General features: G+C 40.8%; 1 protein-coding gene across 7 annotated transcripts in view; it reads right to left on the minus strand.

The window, feature by feature from the left end:
- The window catches only part of RUNX1T1 (RUNX1 partner transcriptional co-repressor 1), a 114,412-nt gene that overhangs the window by 25,880 nt on the left and 75,858 nt on the right, over positions 1-12,674 (minus strand). For all 7 annotated transcript variants that reach the window (XM_075023584.1, XM_075023580.1, XM_075023587.1 and 4 more), the window contains 3 exons: positions 9,901-10,082; positions 1,549-1,799; positions 185-270 (listed from right to left, as the gene is read on the minus strand). In XM_075023584.1, coding sequence (XP_074879685.1) covers positions 185-270; positions 1,549-1,799; positions 9,901-10,082 — 519 coding nt within the window. The remainder of the gene's footprint in view (positions 1-184; positions 271-1,548; positions 1,800-9,900; positions 10,083-12,674) is intronic.

A 12,674-nucleotide genomic window follows, 5' to 3' on the forward strand; every position in this document is an offset into this window, starting at 1 on the left:
CACTTAACAGCAAAGCCCGGTATGAGCTACCTAACAGGGAATGTTAAGCCCTCTGCTTTAATCACCAACGCTTTCTAAACTTGTCCTGGGATTCAGATTTGTTTTAAAAGAAAAATTTTAAATTCCTGTCTTAGAAGGGCTCCTTTCAGACAATTATATATGTAAGAGTACATTTAGCCCTTACATGGTCAAGGTGTTTCCACTCTTCTGCCCATTCTCTGTCTGTTAGCCTGTGATCAATCATTTCTTCTTGACGTGTGCCATGCAACCCTGCCAAAAAGGAGCAAATCATGTTTACAATGTTGGGAATCCTCTGATGGTGGGGAAGGGGAGAAAAAGAGAGCCTATCAGACAAATATATCATCATACATTACCTGGTCTAGCATCAGGAATGCCACCACAAAAATTAATGGCTGCTTAAAAACTTTGCTCTAAGTTCTCTTTAGCACTTTTCCCCACACAAGATGCTACTGTTTTACTCAATTTAATGTCTTCAATTCTGCAAGTTCTGTAGATTGCAAGATGATCTCTCAAAAATGGACATAACCCTTTCTGACTATATACGATTATATACCTATAACATATAATACAATGTATATTTTTTCATTTGCACTACTTGAAGAAGTCAGCAAGACAATTATTTGGTAACTCAGTGTATCGAATACTAGCTGTACTTCAGAGAGTTGAAAAAATATTAGTATAAACTCAATGTTATTTCACTAAATGCAGTAATTACTATGATGTCAACAGAGCATCATTAAGGGTTCATCCCTTCACAGATGTTTAAACAACATGTGGTTAAAATGTAGCACATATATCAGAGCAGCTGACAACATGATACAACCAAGCCAGTATTTATTATCAACACTCAAGAGGAACTGACACTTGCTCTGTTTAGCCTCCTCCATACAGATGCTGAATATTTGTAAATGTTCCTCTTTTATTGAAGATTTGTTTAAAACAAGGAAGAATAGTAAATGCAGATGTGAAGCAAGCCAGGCAAATCCAAGAGCATCAGACACCCCATTAAACCAAAACGTGCTGTGCGAGGTGTGGCTGGTGCTTCTGCTGTTCGCACCCTCTGCAGACATCCCCAAGCTGCACCGCACTCTTGGGATGTCACACACGAAAACAATTCTCCAAAGACTAATAGCTTTCCTCTAGTCTAAGCTGAAATTAAGCTATATGAATGTTGTTATCCTCACAAATGTGGCATTAGAAGAAAAATAAAAGGCTCTACCTATCCTTGCCCGCCAGACACCTGAGTGTCCATGTCATCTACGCAGCTGTGAAAGCACGGGCTCCTCCTCCTTCTGACTTTCTTGCTTTAGAGTGTAGCAAAGACACAATTCAATCCACTTTTACAAACATGAATCTGAAATAAGGCCATTAGAAGCAGCTAGATGGACAACAGTTATAAAGGCTACATCTGAATGGCAGGTATATTTAAGGAGAACCCCCCCCCCCCCCGTTCACAATACAGAATACAATTACAAGGAAAAGAGAAACCTAAAAAAAAAAACAATGCAGAAAATCAACATGCCTTACCCATAGGTCTGTTTCTGTCCCTGAGGTCCCTGTGATTGGGGTGTCTGTATGAGTCCCTGTAGTGGTGGGCAATGGCCATATCATCCAAACGATAATGCTGAGGTGGAGGTGGGGTGGGATGAGGCAGACCATTGGGCTGATAAGATAAGCCATTATTTGGACTGTACCGCTGGCCTGGGCTAATAGTGCAGGGCCGCTTGCTTGGATGCTCTGAGTGCAAAGGCTCTCTGTCAAAGCCATTTTCTTTGGTTCTGAAAAACAAAGCAAAGGAACTTTAATTCACTTAGTGAGTAGAGCTGCTTAGGAACACGCACCCCCACCTACATGTGCAGCTTCAGGAACTAAAGCTTGTTCTTTCACTTTGGTCCAAGTGTCTGGTGTTGCAGAACATTTCATAACACTGCTGATTCAAGATATACAAAGGACACATTCACCTTGTCTAACTGTCCCTGTAACTTGAGAAATACTAGCAGGGTGAGCCTTCTGATGGAGCAGCTTAAAAGAGTTGGGCTGGAGAACGAGCAGCCTTCGCCGCAATCACCGGCTGATGGGATGGATACACGTGTAATCACAGAGCTGAAACAATTAACTGATACATGAAGCCAGAGGCTGATAAATTCCTACTTTCAGTAGTGTTATAGCATACAGTGATTAGGGGAAATTTGCCGTTAAAGAGATGTGGTTTCCTCAAGAGGATAGCATACAGTCTTAAGGCAGTGCGTGTCAGTGTGCTGAAGCTTGGCTATATATATGTCAGGACGAGCTCACATCAAGATCAGTGTCATACTGAGACTTTGGACAAGACTGATGCTAGATGATGAGAAATGCTTCCTTCAAACATTTTTGTACCATCTGGGCTATTTCAGTCGAAGGTCCTGTGACTGTCATTAATTTTACAGGAAGATGTGGTTAGACTCAAGTCCTCAATAATGTTCAAGATTTCCCACTCCATTACTCTTGGGCAGGGGTTTTATGCTCAGGCAACTTTGAAGAGGTATCAGGGAGAAGGGCAGGTTTTTACCTTACAGACACTCATTAATTCAATTCATAACCAGCTATTTCCAAAGAAGTCTCTACTTTGCACCTCTTCCTGAGAACCTGGAACTCGCACTGAACTCATTTTCCATTAAAATAAAAAAGAAACGTCAGAGTTACTTCAACAGGTTCACAACTCTTTTTAGGGAAGCTTTGTTTCACTGGGGGTGGGGGTGGTGGTGTTACCACTGGAATAAACAAAACTCACAAAATATTAGCTTTGAACAGAAAGGTTACTGTTGAGATTGCATCCCTCCCTCCAAAACCCTTTGTTAAACAGCTGATATATTCCAGCCTTTTTTAAAGAGAACTTTCTCCTCCATGATTTACGGGTGGTATAATGTATCTTCCTAGTAATAACATAATTTTTTTTCACTTCGACAGGAAGGTAAATTTGATCTAACTTTCTTGTTTGCCTGCTGTTAAAACCAACTGCCCTTCCACAAGCCCTGCCCCACAAACCAACCAACCTTGAGGGACTGTCTGTGGAGAAACACTCAATATATTAATTGTTGCCCCTCAATAGGTTCTCCTTTAATGTCAATGAGAGGAAGGATGAAACCAAATCTTTGCCAATATCCACTGGGAGAGAGGATCAAAGTAAGATCTTGCAATTACCAGCAGGAAATTAAACGATGGGTTGTACTGTTTACAGGAATAAAGAGATTTTCCAGAGACCTCACCACAATCACTAATGCCAGAGAAGCTGCAGGTATATATATTTTATTATACCTTAACTTGGCAAAGAGGGGAGAATCTTTCATCAATACAGCAGGACAGCTGTTCTGATTTTGGGCAGACATACTTTGTTAAAGTGGAGTACGTACCTTGTTCCAAAACAAACGCAGAATGGCTGTGAAAAATCCTATCAGGAAAACCTGAGGGCCATCATATATTTTTAATGACTTCTGGCATTATGGTACTGCTTGCAATAACTCCCAATGGGTAGTGATGCTTTTGACAGCTCTCCAAGACAAGCTTTGTATTTAGTTGCTGGTGTGTATTTTCTTTGCACATATGTACTCAAACTCAGTGTCCAGGTCTTTCAATTGTAAAAATACTATGCAAGCAAAAAATGGACTTTCCTGCATGTACAAGCCAAGCTATTTATTTGCCAAAGTTCTTTAATGTTAAAGCTGGAAGGATCTCTATCGAAGATGGGGGGGAAATGAGAAATTGTAAATAATTAAATAACCACATTTGACTTTTTTTGATCACTCACTGCAGGAAAAGCAAACCAGAAAACTGTGACAAGTAGGAATCCAGTTTTCCTCTTCTGCACACTAATTAGACGTTAAAAGCATATATTTTCATACAAATGTACATATTTGCACCTTACTGTACAGGTACTTCTGTGGTTTTTTAGGAATGCTTTGTACTTAATTACCTTAACTGGAATGCACTGCATTGGCTTAGACAACACACCAGCATATCCATTTTCTTCTAGAACCCTGAGTTTAACTAACATATCAATTAAAATTACCATTGAAAATACATTTACTGAAATTAAATTCCTATTTTTGCTATTATGCTGGGTAACAGCTGTCAGGTCTTTTCTGGGTGTTAAAACCTTAATTCTACAATTTGTTGTTTTATTTTCCGCACTGACCAAATAAACAACCTAGCAGAATGCCAGCATGAGACTGTACATAAACTGATTTTGCGTTTCTGACCATATAAAATATATAAAAAGGTAACAAATTCCACAAAGTCTCATCAGAACAGGAATCACTGGCAAATTTACTATATCTGAATGTACTGAATGCAGTGATAAAAGACAAAGTACTGCAGAGTGACATAATTCAGATGCCCCGAACCAAACCTACTATTCTGCTTCTGATCTCAGTCCTACTCATTCTTCTAGGTCTCACTCCCTTGGGACAGCAGCATTTCCCCAGGTGCCTGAGGAGGCACTCCTGCTTCACAGTAATTGGCAGACCCATATAAGAACTAGCTCCAAATCCAAAACTGCCACAATTTTCATCTGATTTCATCTGATGTTCATCTGATCCATCTGATTTTCCAAAGCAACAACAAGCTGTAGAGAGGAAATAACACTGAACGCGTAGGAAGCCTAACTGTCACGTTTTCTTGTTTTTTTCTTTTTCTTGCTCCTGTTGGTCACATTTTTCTTGACATGCACATAAATCGACACTGTCGTTTGGAAAACTGGCAATATGATAAAGATGGAGTCCTTCAGCTATAAACATGCAAGGGGTCATTTTACTTGGAGCCATGATTTACTCAGATTAAAGACAGCAGCATAGATACTAGTCATTAGTCTGTACTCATTTAACAGACTTTATGTTGTTTGTAAGTTATCATTTCAGTTCTAAATTATTGCAGTTTATGGATCACTTCCTGGGTAGGAAATCTGACCATGCAAAACTGCCTTGGCTGGAAAATTGAGTTTCACCTGATCAAGAGCATTACAACAGTTTCAAAGAACACTGAAGTCAGCTTGCAAGAAGGAAGCAAAGCTGCTGTTCATCTGCTATTTGTGCAAGATGCTTTGATTTAAACTGGACTTCCATCAATAAAGTCTTGATGACCAAACAAGTGATAATGCTCTGCTGGAATAAAATACTTATTTTTTTTATAATACTGTGTTACAGAAAAGAATAATATTACCTTGCTAACAGTTCATATTAAGAAAATTTTTTTAAAATGCCTCATAATTACACATGGCTTAGAAGGAGCATAGCTGTAAGACCTGTGAGCATCCTTCACCTTACTGAGATGTGGAGGAGCTTCTTCAAATAATATTTACCTAACAGAATTATCAAAGTCGGTCTCTGTGCACAGGTACCTTTGACATGAATTCCGTGTCAGGGGTGCCAAGGATATAGCAAGCACAGCAGCATGTTCTAAAGTCACAAAACAATCATAGCCACTTTTGTTTTCTTCTCAAAATTAGAGCTATTCTTACAAATTTTTTTTGCTATTCTGTATCAACTTTGTAGGCAGTTGTCATAAATGTAGAGTCAATATATGACACACTCATGTGCCATAAAGCACTTCCCAGCAAGCTCAAAGGATGACTGATTACCAAAAAGTCCTTTGTGGTTAACGTATTTAAAATCATGTTATTTATAACTAAGCATTCATTCACCAAAATAAAAACTCACATTGGTCCAAATTCCTTTGCTTTACTACAGTAGAACGTAAACTCCAAAAGTTGTAAACAAAATATAGTGAACACTTTGTTCATGACATGTCATGAACAAATTACCAAAATGTGTTGTCTCCTCAGGTGTCAGTTTTTCTCTCTTGCAGTGACTGATGGTTCCCAGTGTTATTACAGAAACAGATTGATCTTTTTAATGAGCTAGTTTAATAGACTCCAAAATCTCACCGTGGCTGCTCATCCGTGTCAGACCATATGCACCAAGAAAACATTCAGTAAAACACGAAGCTCTGCTGTCAGATTGCTCTATAAAACCCCACATACAGTAGACTTGGATATGCAGATAAATAACCAGAATTGGAAAATGCATATGCAAAAAAGGTTCTGAAATTGTAAGCAGAAAAAATTACTGTATGTGGATTTTCTTTAACAAATAATCACGAGGTGAATGTGGTTATGTGCAACACACATGTTCCACTTCCTTTGCCTAATCCCTTACTGTATTTTACCTCTATTGGAATGAAGGGTATGCAGTTACTCATGCCCAAAAGAAAAATGTAAATATGGAAGAATGTGTGCACATATATTTTTGATATATACGTGTATGTATCATACACACACACATCTGTATATGTGACATATATATGATATATATTTAAAACATACAAATTATATACAATGCCATGTATGTATCATATCCCTTGGGAAGTGAAAAGGATACCACAATTTACTTTAGTGAGAGACGTATCTCTGAACAAAATTATTCCAACTGCATTTAGTTCCCCTGGAAAGATGCTGCCTTTTAGTCTTTTTTTTTTCCCCATGTTCTGTCAACAGAGTCACAGCAAACCCTCCTCTTAAAGGACGCCTCATACCTTCTGCTGTATTTTTATTAGTATGTTTGAAAACTACTTAGATATCTAAAGAAAAGGTAGATATATTTCCAGATGTTTCCTCCTGCTCCTCTGTAAACAATTAAAATAATTAATAGTGTAATGAGTATAAAGCCAGAAAAGTATTTGGTTTCAATACTCACTCAGGCTAGGCATGCCCTGACTCTGAGGACAGTTTTTCATGGTTGATTTACTTACGTTATCCAAATTAAAAGGTATGCAAACTCCCATTCAGTAAATTTAAGAATCTTCCCAACAGGATCTTGTTCTTTGTTTTAAATCTGTAGCTTAAATGTTCGTGAGTGCACGAGACAACTCCACTGAACTTGGTTCAGCCAAAACTACCGTATGCATTTAATTTTTTTCTGCATAGCTTTAATCATAGTCGATGGAGAAGAAGGTGTGACTAATCAGTGACAGCATTGTTTGATACTGCAAAAAAGAACTTATTTTTTAAACTCAAGGCACCATTCCAATGGGTGAGCTGGGCAATCTCTTTCCAGGTCTTTCATGACAGCAAAGAATCTCAGGGTCAAAAAAGAAAGGATGGGTTTTTCGGAAATGCCACTTCCCATGAACTAAGGAGCCCAATTTCAAGCAGCAGTTGACAGAGGCTGCCAGTTGATAGCTTTGGCACCTTGGAGCGTGCAGGCCAGTGGGACACCCCGCATTACAGCTCCTCCCCTGACCCTGGGAATTCAAACGCAGGGTCTTACCCACAACACTGGCAGCGACACTGTCTATCCCTCACCCCAAAAGCTGCATCACTACCTGGAGAGGAACTGAAGACTCCCCGAGCTGGACGGAGCCTAAGAGGGACTTCAGTTGTGAAGCCAAAGGCACTTGCTCATGAGCACAGACTTCTGAGTTTCAAAAGCACCTATGTATTTTAACTACAACAAAACTCTCAGAACAAAATCCATAAATCAGACTTAAACCTCTCTAGGTCTATGCCTCAGTTTTAATTAAAAGATGAAGGCTGACTTTAAAATCCAATATTCTTCTGATCTGCCGGTCTCCTTATGGGCTACTCCTACGTCCTTTTTGCTATAAGACTAATACAGGGTCTTTCCATTACTAAGTTCTTGTATCGGTTTTTACCTGCCTGCACCACCCATCCTCTCCCACGGAACCAGGAATGAAGGTACCATAGGTGAGACCGTACTTATTACAAAATAACTGAAATTCAACACTGTCAAACTGGGTCTCAAAGAACGGGAGTATTATTCCAGAATGCTAAGGAAGAAAAACAAAGGAAATATTTTATTGCCCATTTTTCCTTTGTGGCCTTATGGGACAAGCAAGTAACGCTGCTCTCTATTAAGAGAAAAGAAAGTGAGCTAGGGCTGTCAGGAAGGCACATCCCTCTTCCCCTCTGTATTCTCTGTCAAGCAAGACCTCACAGGCTTGTGAGATAATTTAATGTGTGTCTACCTACTTGTAGAAAAACACCGTGTCTGCTACTGACACTGGAATACAGCATGCTGATATTTAAGTTATTCACAAGATGCACAAGATTTTAAGAGGCCTTTTTACTAGACGTTTTGGTACACTACTCTGCAAAGACTGAGGATATGCAGCAGAACTGCCCCAGGGAGCTAAATTTCAGCTTTGGAAATTTTATCTCTTTGCACGGAGTAAGAGACTACATGGAAAATGTCTGAAAATTAATCATCTTTCTTGGATGCAGTTAGCAGGTTTGTGTTAACACCAATGGGTGTTTCAGTTTGGTCTAGTTGTCAGGGAAAAATGGTGAAAACAGGGTACACAGAAAAGAGCTTCTCTGCTGTTACCTTTATTTTCTTGGTGGTCCATAGTGATTTCCCTGAAACACAATCTAAAGCAAGCTAATTTCAAATACTTTCACATTTTCGTCTATCTAATGGCTATGTTACTTTAATTTTTACTGCTCACTTCTGGCTATGAGCAGCTTAAAATTTTACTATGAGCTTTCAGACTTTGTTTTCTCTTTGGTTTTGTGCTATCTCAGCCTGTCCCTACACAAAAATGTCACCTGTACAAACTTGCAAGCCTTCTTGGCTTTGCAAATCTTCACCTTTTTCATTTAAAAAATAACTAGGACACTTGCCATGCTTTGGGCATGCCGTTAGTGGCATTTGGCAGAGCAGCATTACAAAATTTTTCCACACTGTAAAATCCATGGCAAACAAAACTAGCAAAAAGCCAATATGTGGGCCTCCCAAAGGTAAAATGTATATGCTAGCCAAATTTCTAACACTTAACATGGGAAGGCAGTTAAAAATAAATAACCACAGGAGTCATTTTCTTCTAACACTAGAAAAAGAACTTTATTCAAATAAGAAAAACTGTTCCATATCCCTAAAGCTACTGTACATCACACACATGCAGTCACTTGCCCTGTTTCTGTGTGGACTCTTTCTCAGCTCAGCAACAAAACTGATTTCAGTGAACATTTCTCCTGTTTGGAAGAAATATCCTTATGCACGTTGGCTATACGGATATGGAAACATGGCACAGCAGAAGGAGTCAAAGCCCTGACTGCACTCTGGAGCTTGCCTTGTATGTCCACATATTTACTGTTTCGTCCAACAAAACCTCAAATACAAAGGACTTGCATATGGAGCTGGAGTGATGTGCTGCTCATCACTTTATGCTGCACAGAAATACTATGCACCAAATAGTAGGGTACTGGCTGGCGAGTATTACTTCTACGGGGATATGACCACAGTGTATCCTCACGTGATTTTGCTGCCTGAATCAATGTGTGCATATATTATATTTACATGCACAGAGATACCTCTGTACATGTATATGTAGCTATATATACATTTATGTATGTGTATGTACACATGCATAAGCAGGGCCTGTTGTGATAAGACAAGGGGCGATGGTTTTAAACTGGAAGAGGTTAGATTCAGACTACCAGATATAAGGAAGACAATTTTTTACGACGAGGGTGGTGAAACAGTGGAACAGGCTGCCCAGAGAGGTGGTAGATGCCCCATCCCTGGAAACGTTCAAGGTCAGGCTGGACGGGGCTCTGAGCAACCTGATCTAGTTGAAGATGTCCCAGCTCATCGCAGGGGGGTTGGACTAGATGGCCTTCCAAGGTCCCTTCCACCCCAAGCTGTTCTATGATTCTACACACACGTACACAAAGGTAACCTAGCCGCTGCACGGCCGTAATGAAGGCAGGACCCGCACCCAGGGAACACCACCGCAGTTCCCCCAGGCCCCCCCCCCGCTAGTGGCGCTCAGCACATCCGACCCGGGGAACGCTTCTGAGCGGGGCGAGAACGGCGCGGCGGCGCTCACCTGTCTGGAGTTCGCCTCTTCCCGTTTTCGTTCACATCGAGAAGCAGCTCTGAGGAGTCAACAGGTGAGGTGGTGCTGGCATCCAGAAGCAGCTGTTCGTGCTGGGCGAGGTACTGGGCTGGGTTCTGCTTGGCTAGCCTTGCACAGTGCAGCAGCTCCCGCTGCAGCAGGGGCAGATTGGCCTGCAAGAGCGTTGCACACGTTAAGAGGGCGGCTTGCGGGCAGTTTCAACTGAGGTGAGGCAGACAAATCAGAAATCAAAGGGAAGCCTGCTCTGAGGTGAACCTGTGGCAAGAATCCTCAGTTAGGTCTGCTGTGGTTAGCCACCTGAAAGCAGGCAGCCTCCTTACGGGGTCAGGTCATGGCTGTGGTAAGCATGCATGGAAGGATGGGAGTTCACCGAAAATGCTGTCAGAAAGCCAGGTCCGAGTCCCACATCTTTAAAAAGGGGAACAGCGCTGCCCTGGCCAACTTCATCCCCTTTCTTACTATCCAAAGCCTGAGTTCCTATGGAGCAGCAGTTTTCAACAAGCGACAAACCTTCATCAATACTTGTTTCCCATTCGGACTGCAGTTAGTACTTAGAAATCATTCGAAACCATAGGATCTGTGGCTCTCTAAGTTGCCACAGTCACCATCCTTCCAGGGCCTCAGGGAGAACAGGACTGCCCTCCGCTTTCCCATTACACTTGCAGTTACACATTAAGATAAAGATTACAACAAAATCTCACATTCCAGAGCTTTAGTTAATCACCCAGAGGGCTACTGCCCTCCTCCTAGCCAGATGTAGCTTGAAGTATTTTTAACCTTCCTCTCAGGGTCCCACTGGGACTTGGGTCAGGGGCTGGAGAGTACCAGGACTCAGGCACAGAGAATTGAAAATGCTCATTGATCCCTGGGTAGCACATTTTGCCCATCTACTGGTGTCGTACTTAGTCATACTTCCTGCCAGATTTGGGACCAAGGTGGAACTGTACGTCCTTCCCCTCAGCAGAGATAGTTACACAGCCTGGGAGACATCTTCCTTTCTTTGCAGCACATGCATACATCGATGCTAAGACAGTCAAGTCATTTCTTACCTACTTATTTGTGCCATAAGGTGATATGCCCTGACCTCTCTTGTTCCATGCCTAGTGCACAATGACTTGTTGCCTGGGGATTTTCAAGCGTTGGATGAAATTTCATGACCTTTAGTAACTAGAGATAAGACAAAGAACTCCCTGTTGCTTTTGAAATAACTCCCGGGGCAGGGGGTTGGAAATAATCCTTTTTTTTTAAACAGGAAAATATTTCTTAAGTCAAAAAAGTTCTGAAACCATTGTGCACGGAACCAAGCACAAAAAGCAGATGTTCTAGAAAGTTTTGAGCACAGGATCTTGGTAAATTACTTTGCTACCATTATAACGATGGTAAATGCTCCAGCACCTGTTGCTGCACCATAAGAGTAGCGAAAAAAACCCCAGCAATTGCTATCACTTACTCATCTCAGGATGGGAAGACAGCCGGTTGTGGAACATGAGGTCTTTTCAGACCTCCACAGAACACAAATATTTTGTGAAAGTACCAAAGAAATATCTTCTTTCAGTTATTCTCTCTCACATTTTTGTCCAGGGCTACCACATAACAGAGAGACATTTTAAATGCTTTTGTGAGCAGTGTTTTTTACTTGTTTTAATTTCATTGTTATTTTTTAAAAGCTCACACAGAATCAAAGTCAAGACACCCAGCCACCTAAACTGCCTCATGTGGCAGAAAATGACTGGAGAAGTTTACATATATTTACAAATAACTATCTGGAGGAAATAATAGGATCAGACCTAGGATTTTAATAGTGGTGCATACTTGGAAGATGTATCATCACAACTTAGCACGCCTGTGAGGCAGAAATGTGAAGTCCCCATTTTGCAGTTGAGTAATCAAAGGAAAAACAACACATTTGGGTTCCTTACCCACTATCACAAACAAAAGGGACCTATTTCATACATGGGCACTCCTGGCTCCTGGAAACAACCAAATTTTGAACTGGCTAGAAAAACCTTAATTTTTTTTACTTGTTTTTTGTTTCCTAAAGAAATGTTCATTCTTGCTCTTTAACCATAAACATGAAGATTTGCAGTTAAGGGTATTCTCTATTCTAAATGGATTGAACATGTTTTCTGTGCACAGAACAGACCCATACAATTTTTAACATATTTATTAAACATGTATCTGCTCAGTTTCTTCATTTTTTAGAAGTTATAGAAAACTGTGAATGACATGCCTTGTAATCTGGGCTTATAGTGGCATCAAGCAACATTTGGACAAAGACTTAAACTCATAGTTGAAAACACAAGTACTTTCAATCTGTGCAAGACTTTATTCTACACAATCTTTATCAAACCATATAGTTTGTTGGAAAAGAAAGAACCGGGACCTCTCTATGGCTAGGTCAAGTGTACAGACTGCTTCTAGTCACCATGGCCCCAATACACAAAAACTAGTTTTTGGGAAGCTGGATGCAGAACGAAGCACTGACATTCTCCCTAATGTGAGCAGGGAGAGATCAGGCTCCTAAGGCAACTCAAGCATACCCCTACGGACTGTGAAACCAAAATGGCCTTAGACACAAAGGCTTATGCAGAGGTTCAGCTCTGACAGCAGAGGCAGCTCTGTCAACGTGCAGTAGCACATTTCTCCCAGCATCGCTGCTGGTGCCTGCAGACAGAATTCTACACCTCTACGTGCAAGAGATACAAACCAGTTCTCGACCAGAAGCCAGATATATATTTTAGAAA

This window comes from Buteo buteo, chromosome 3 (genome assembly GCF_964188355.1).
Source record: "Buteo buteo chromosome 3, bButBut1.hap1.1, whole genome shotgun sequence".
Taxonomy (NCBI): Eukaryota; Metazoa; Chordata; class Aves; order Accipitriformes; family Accipitridae; genus Buteo; species Buteo buteo.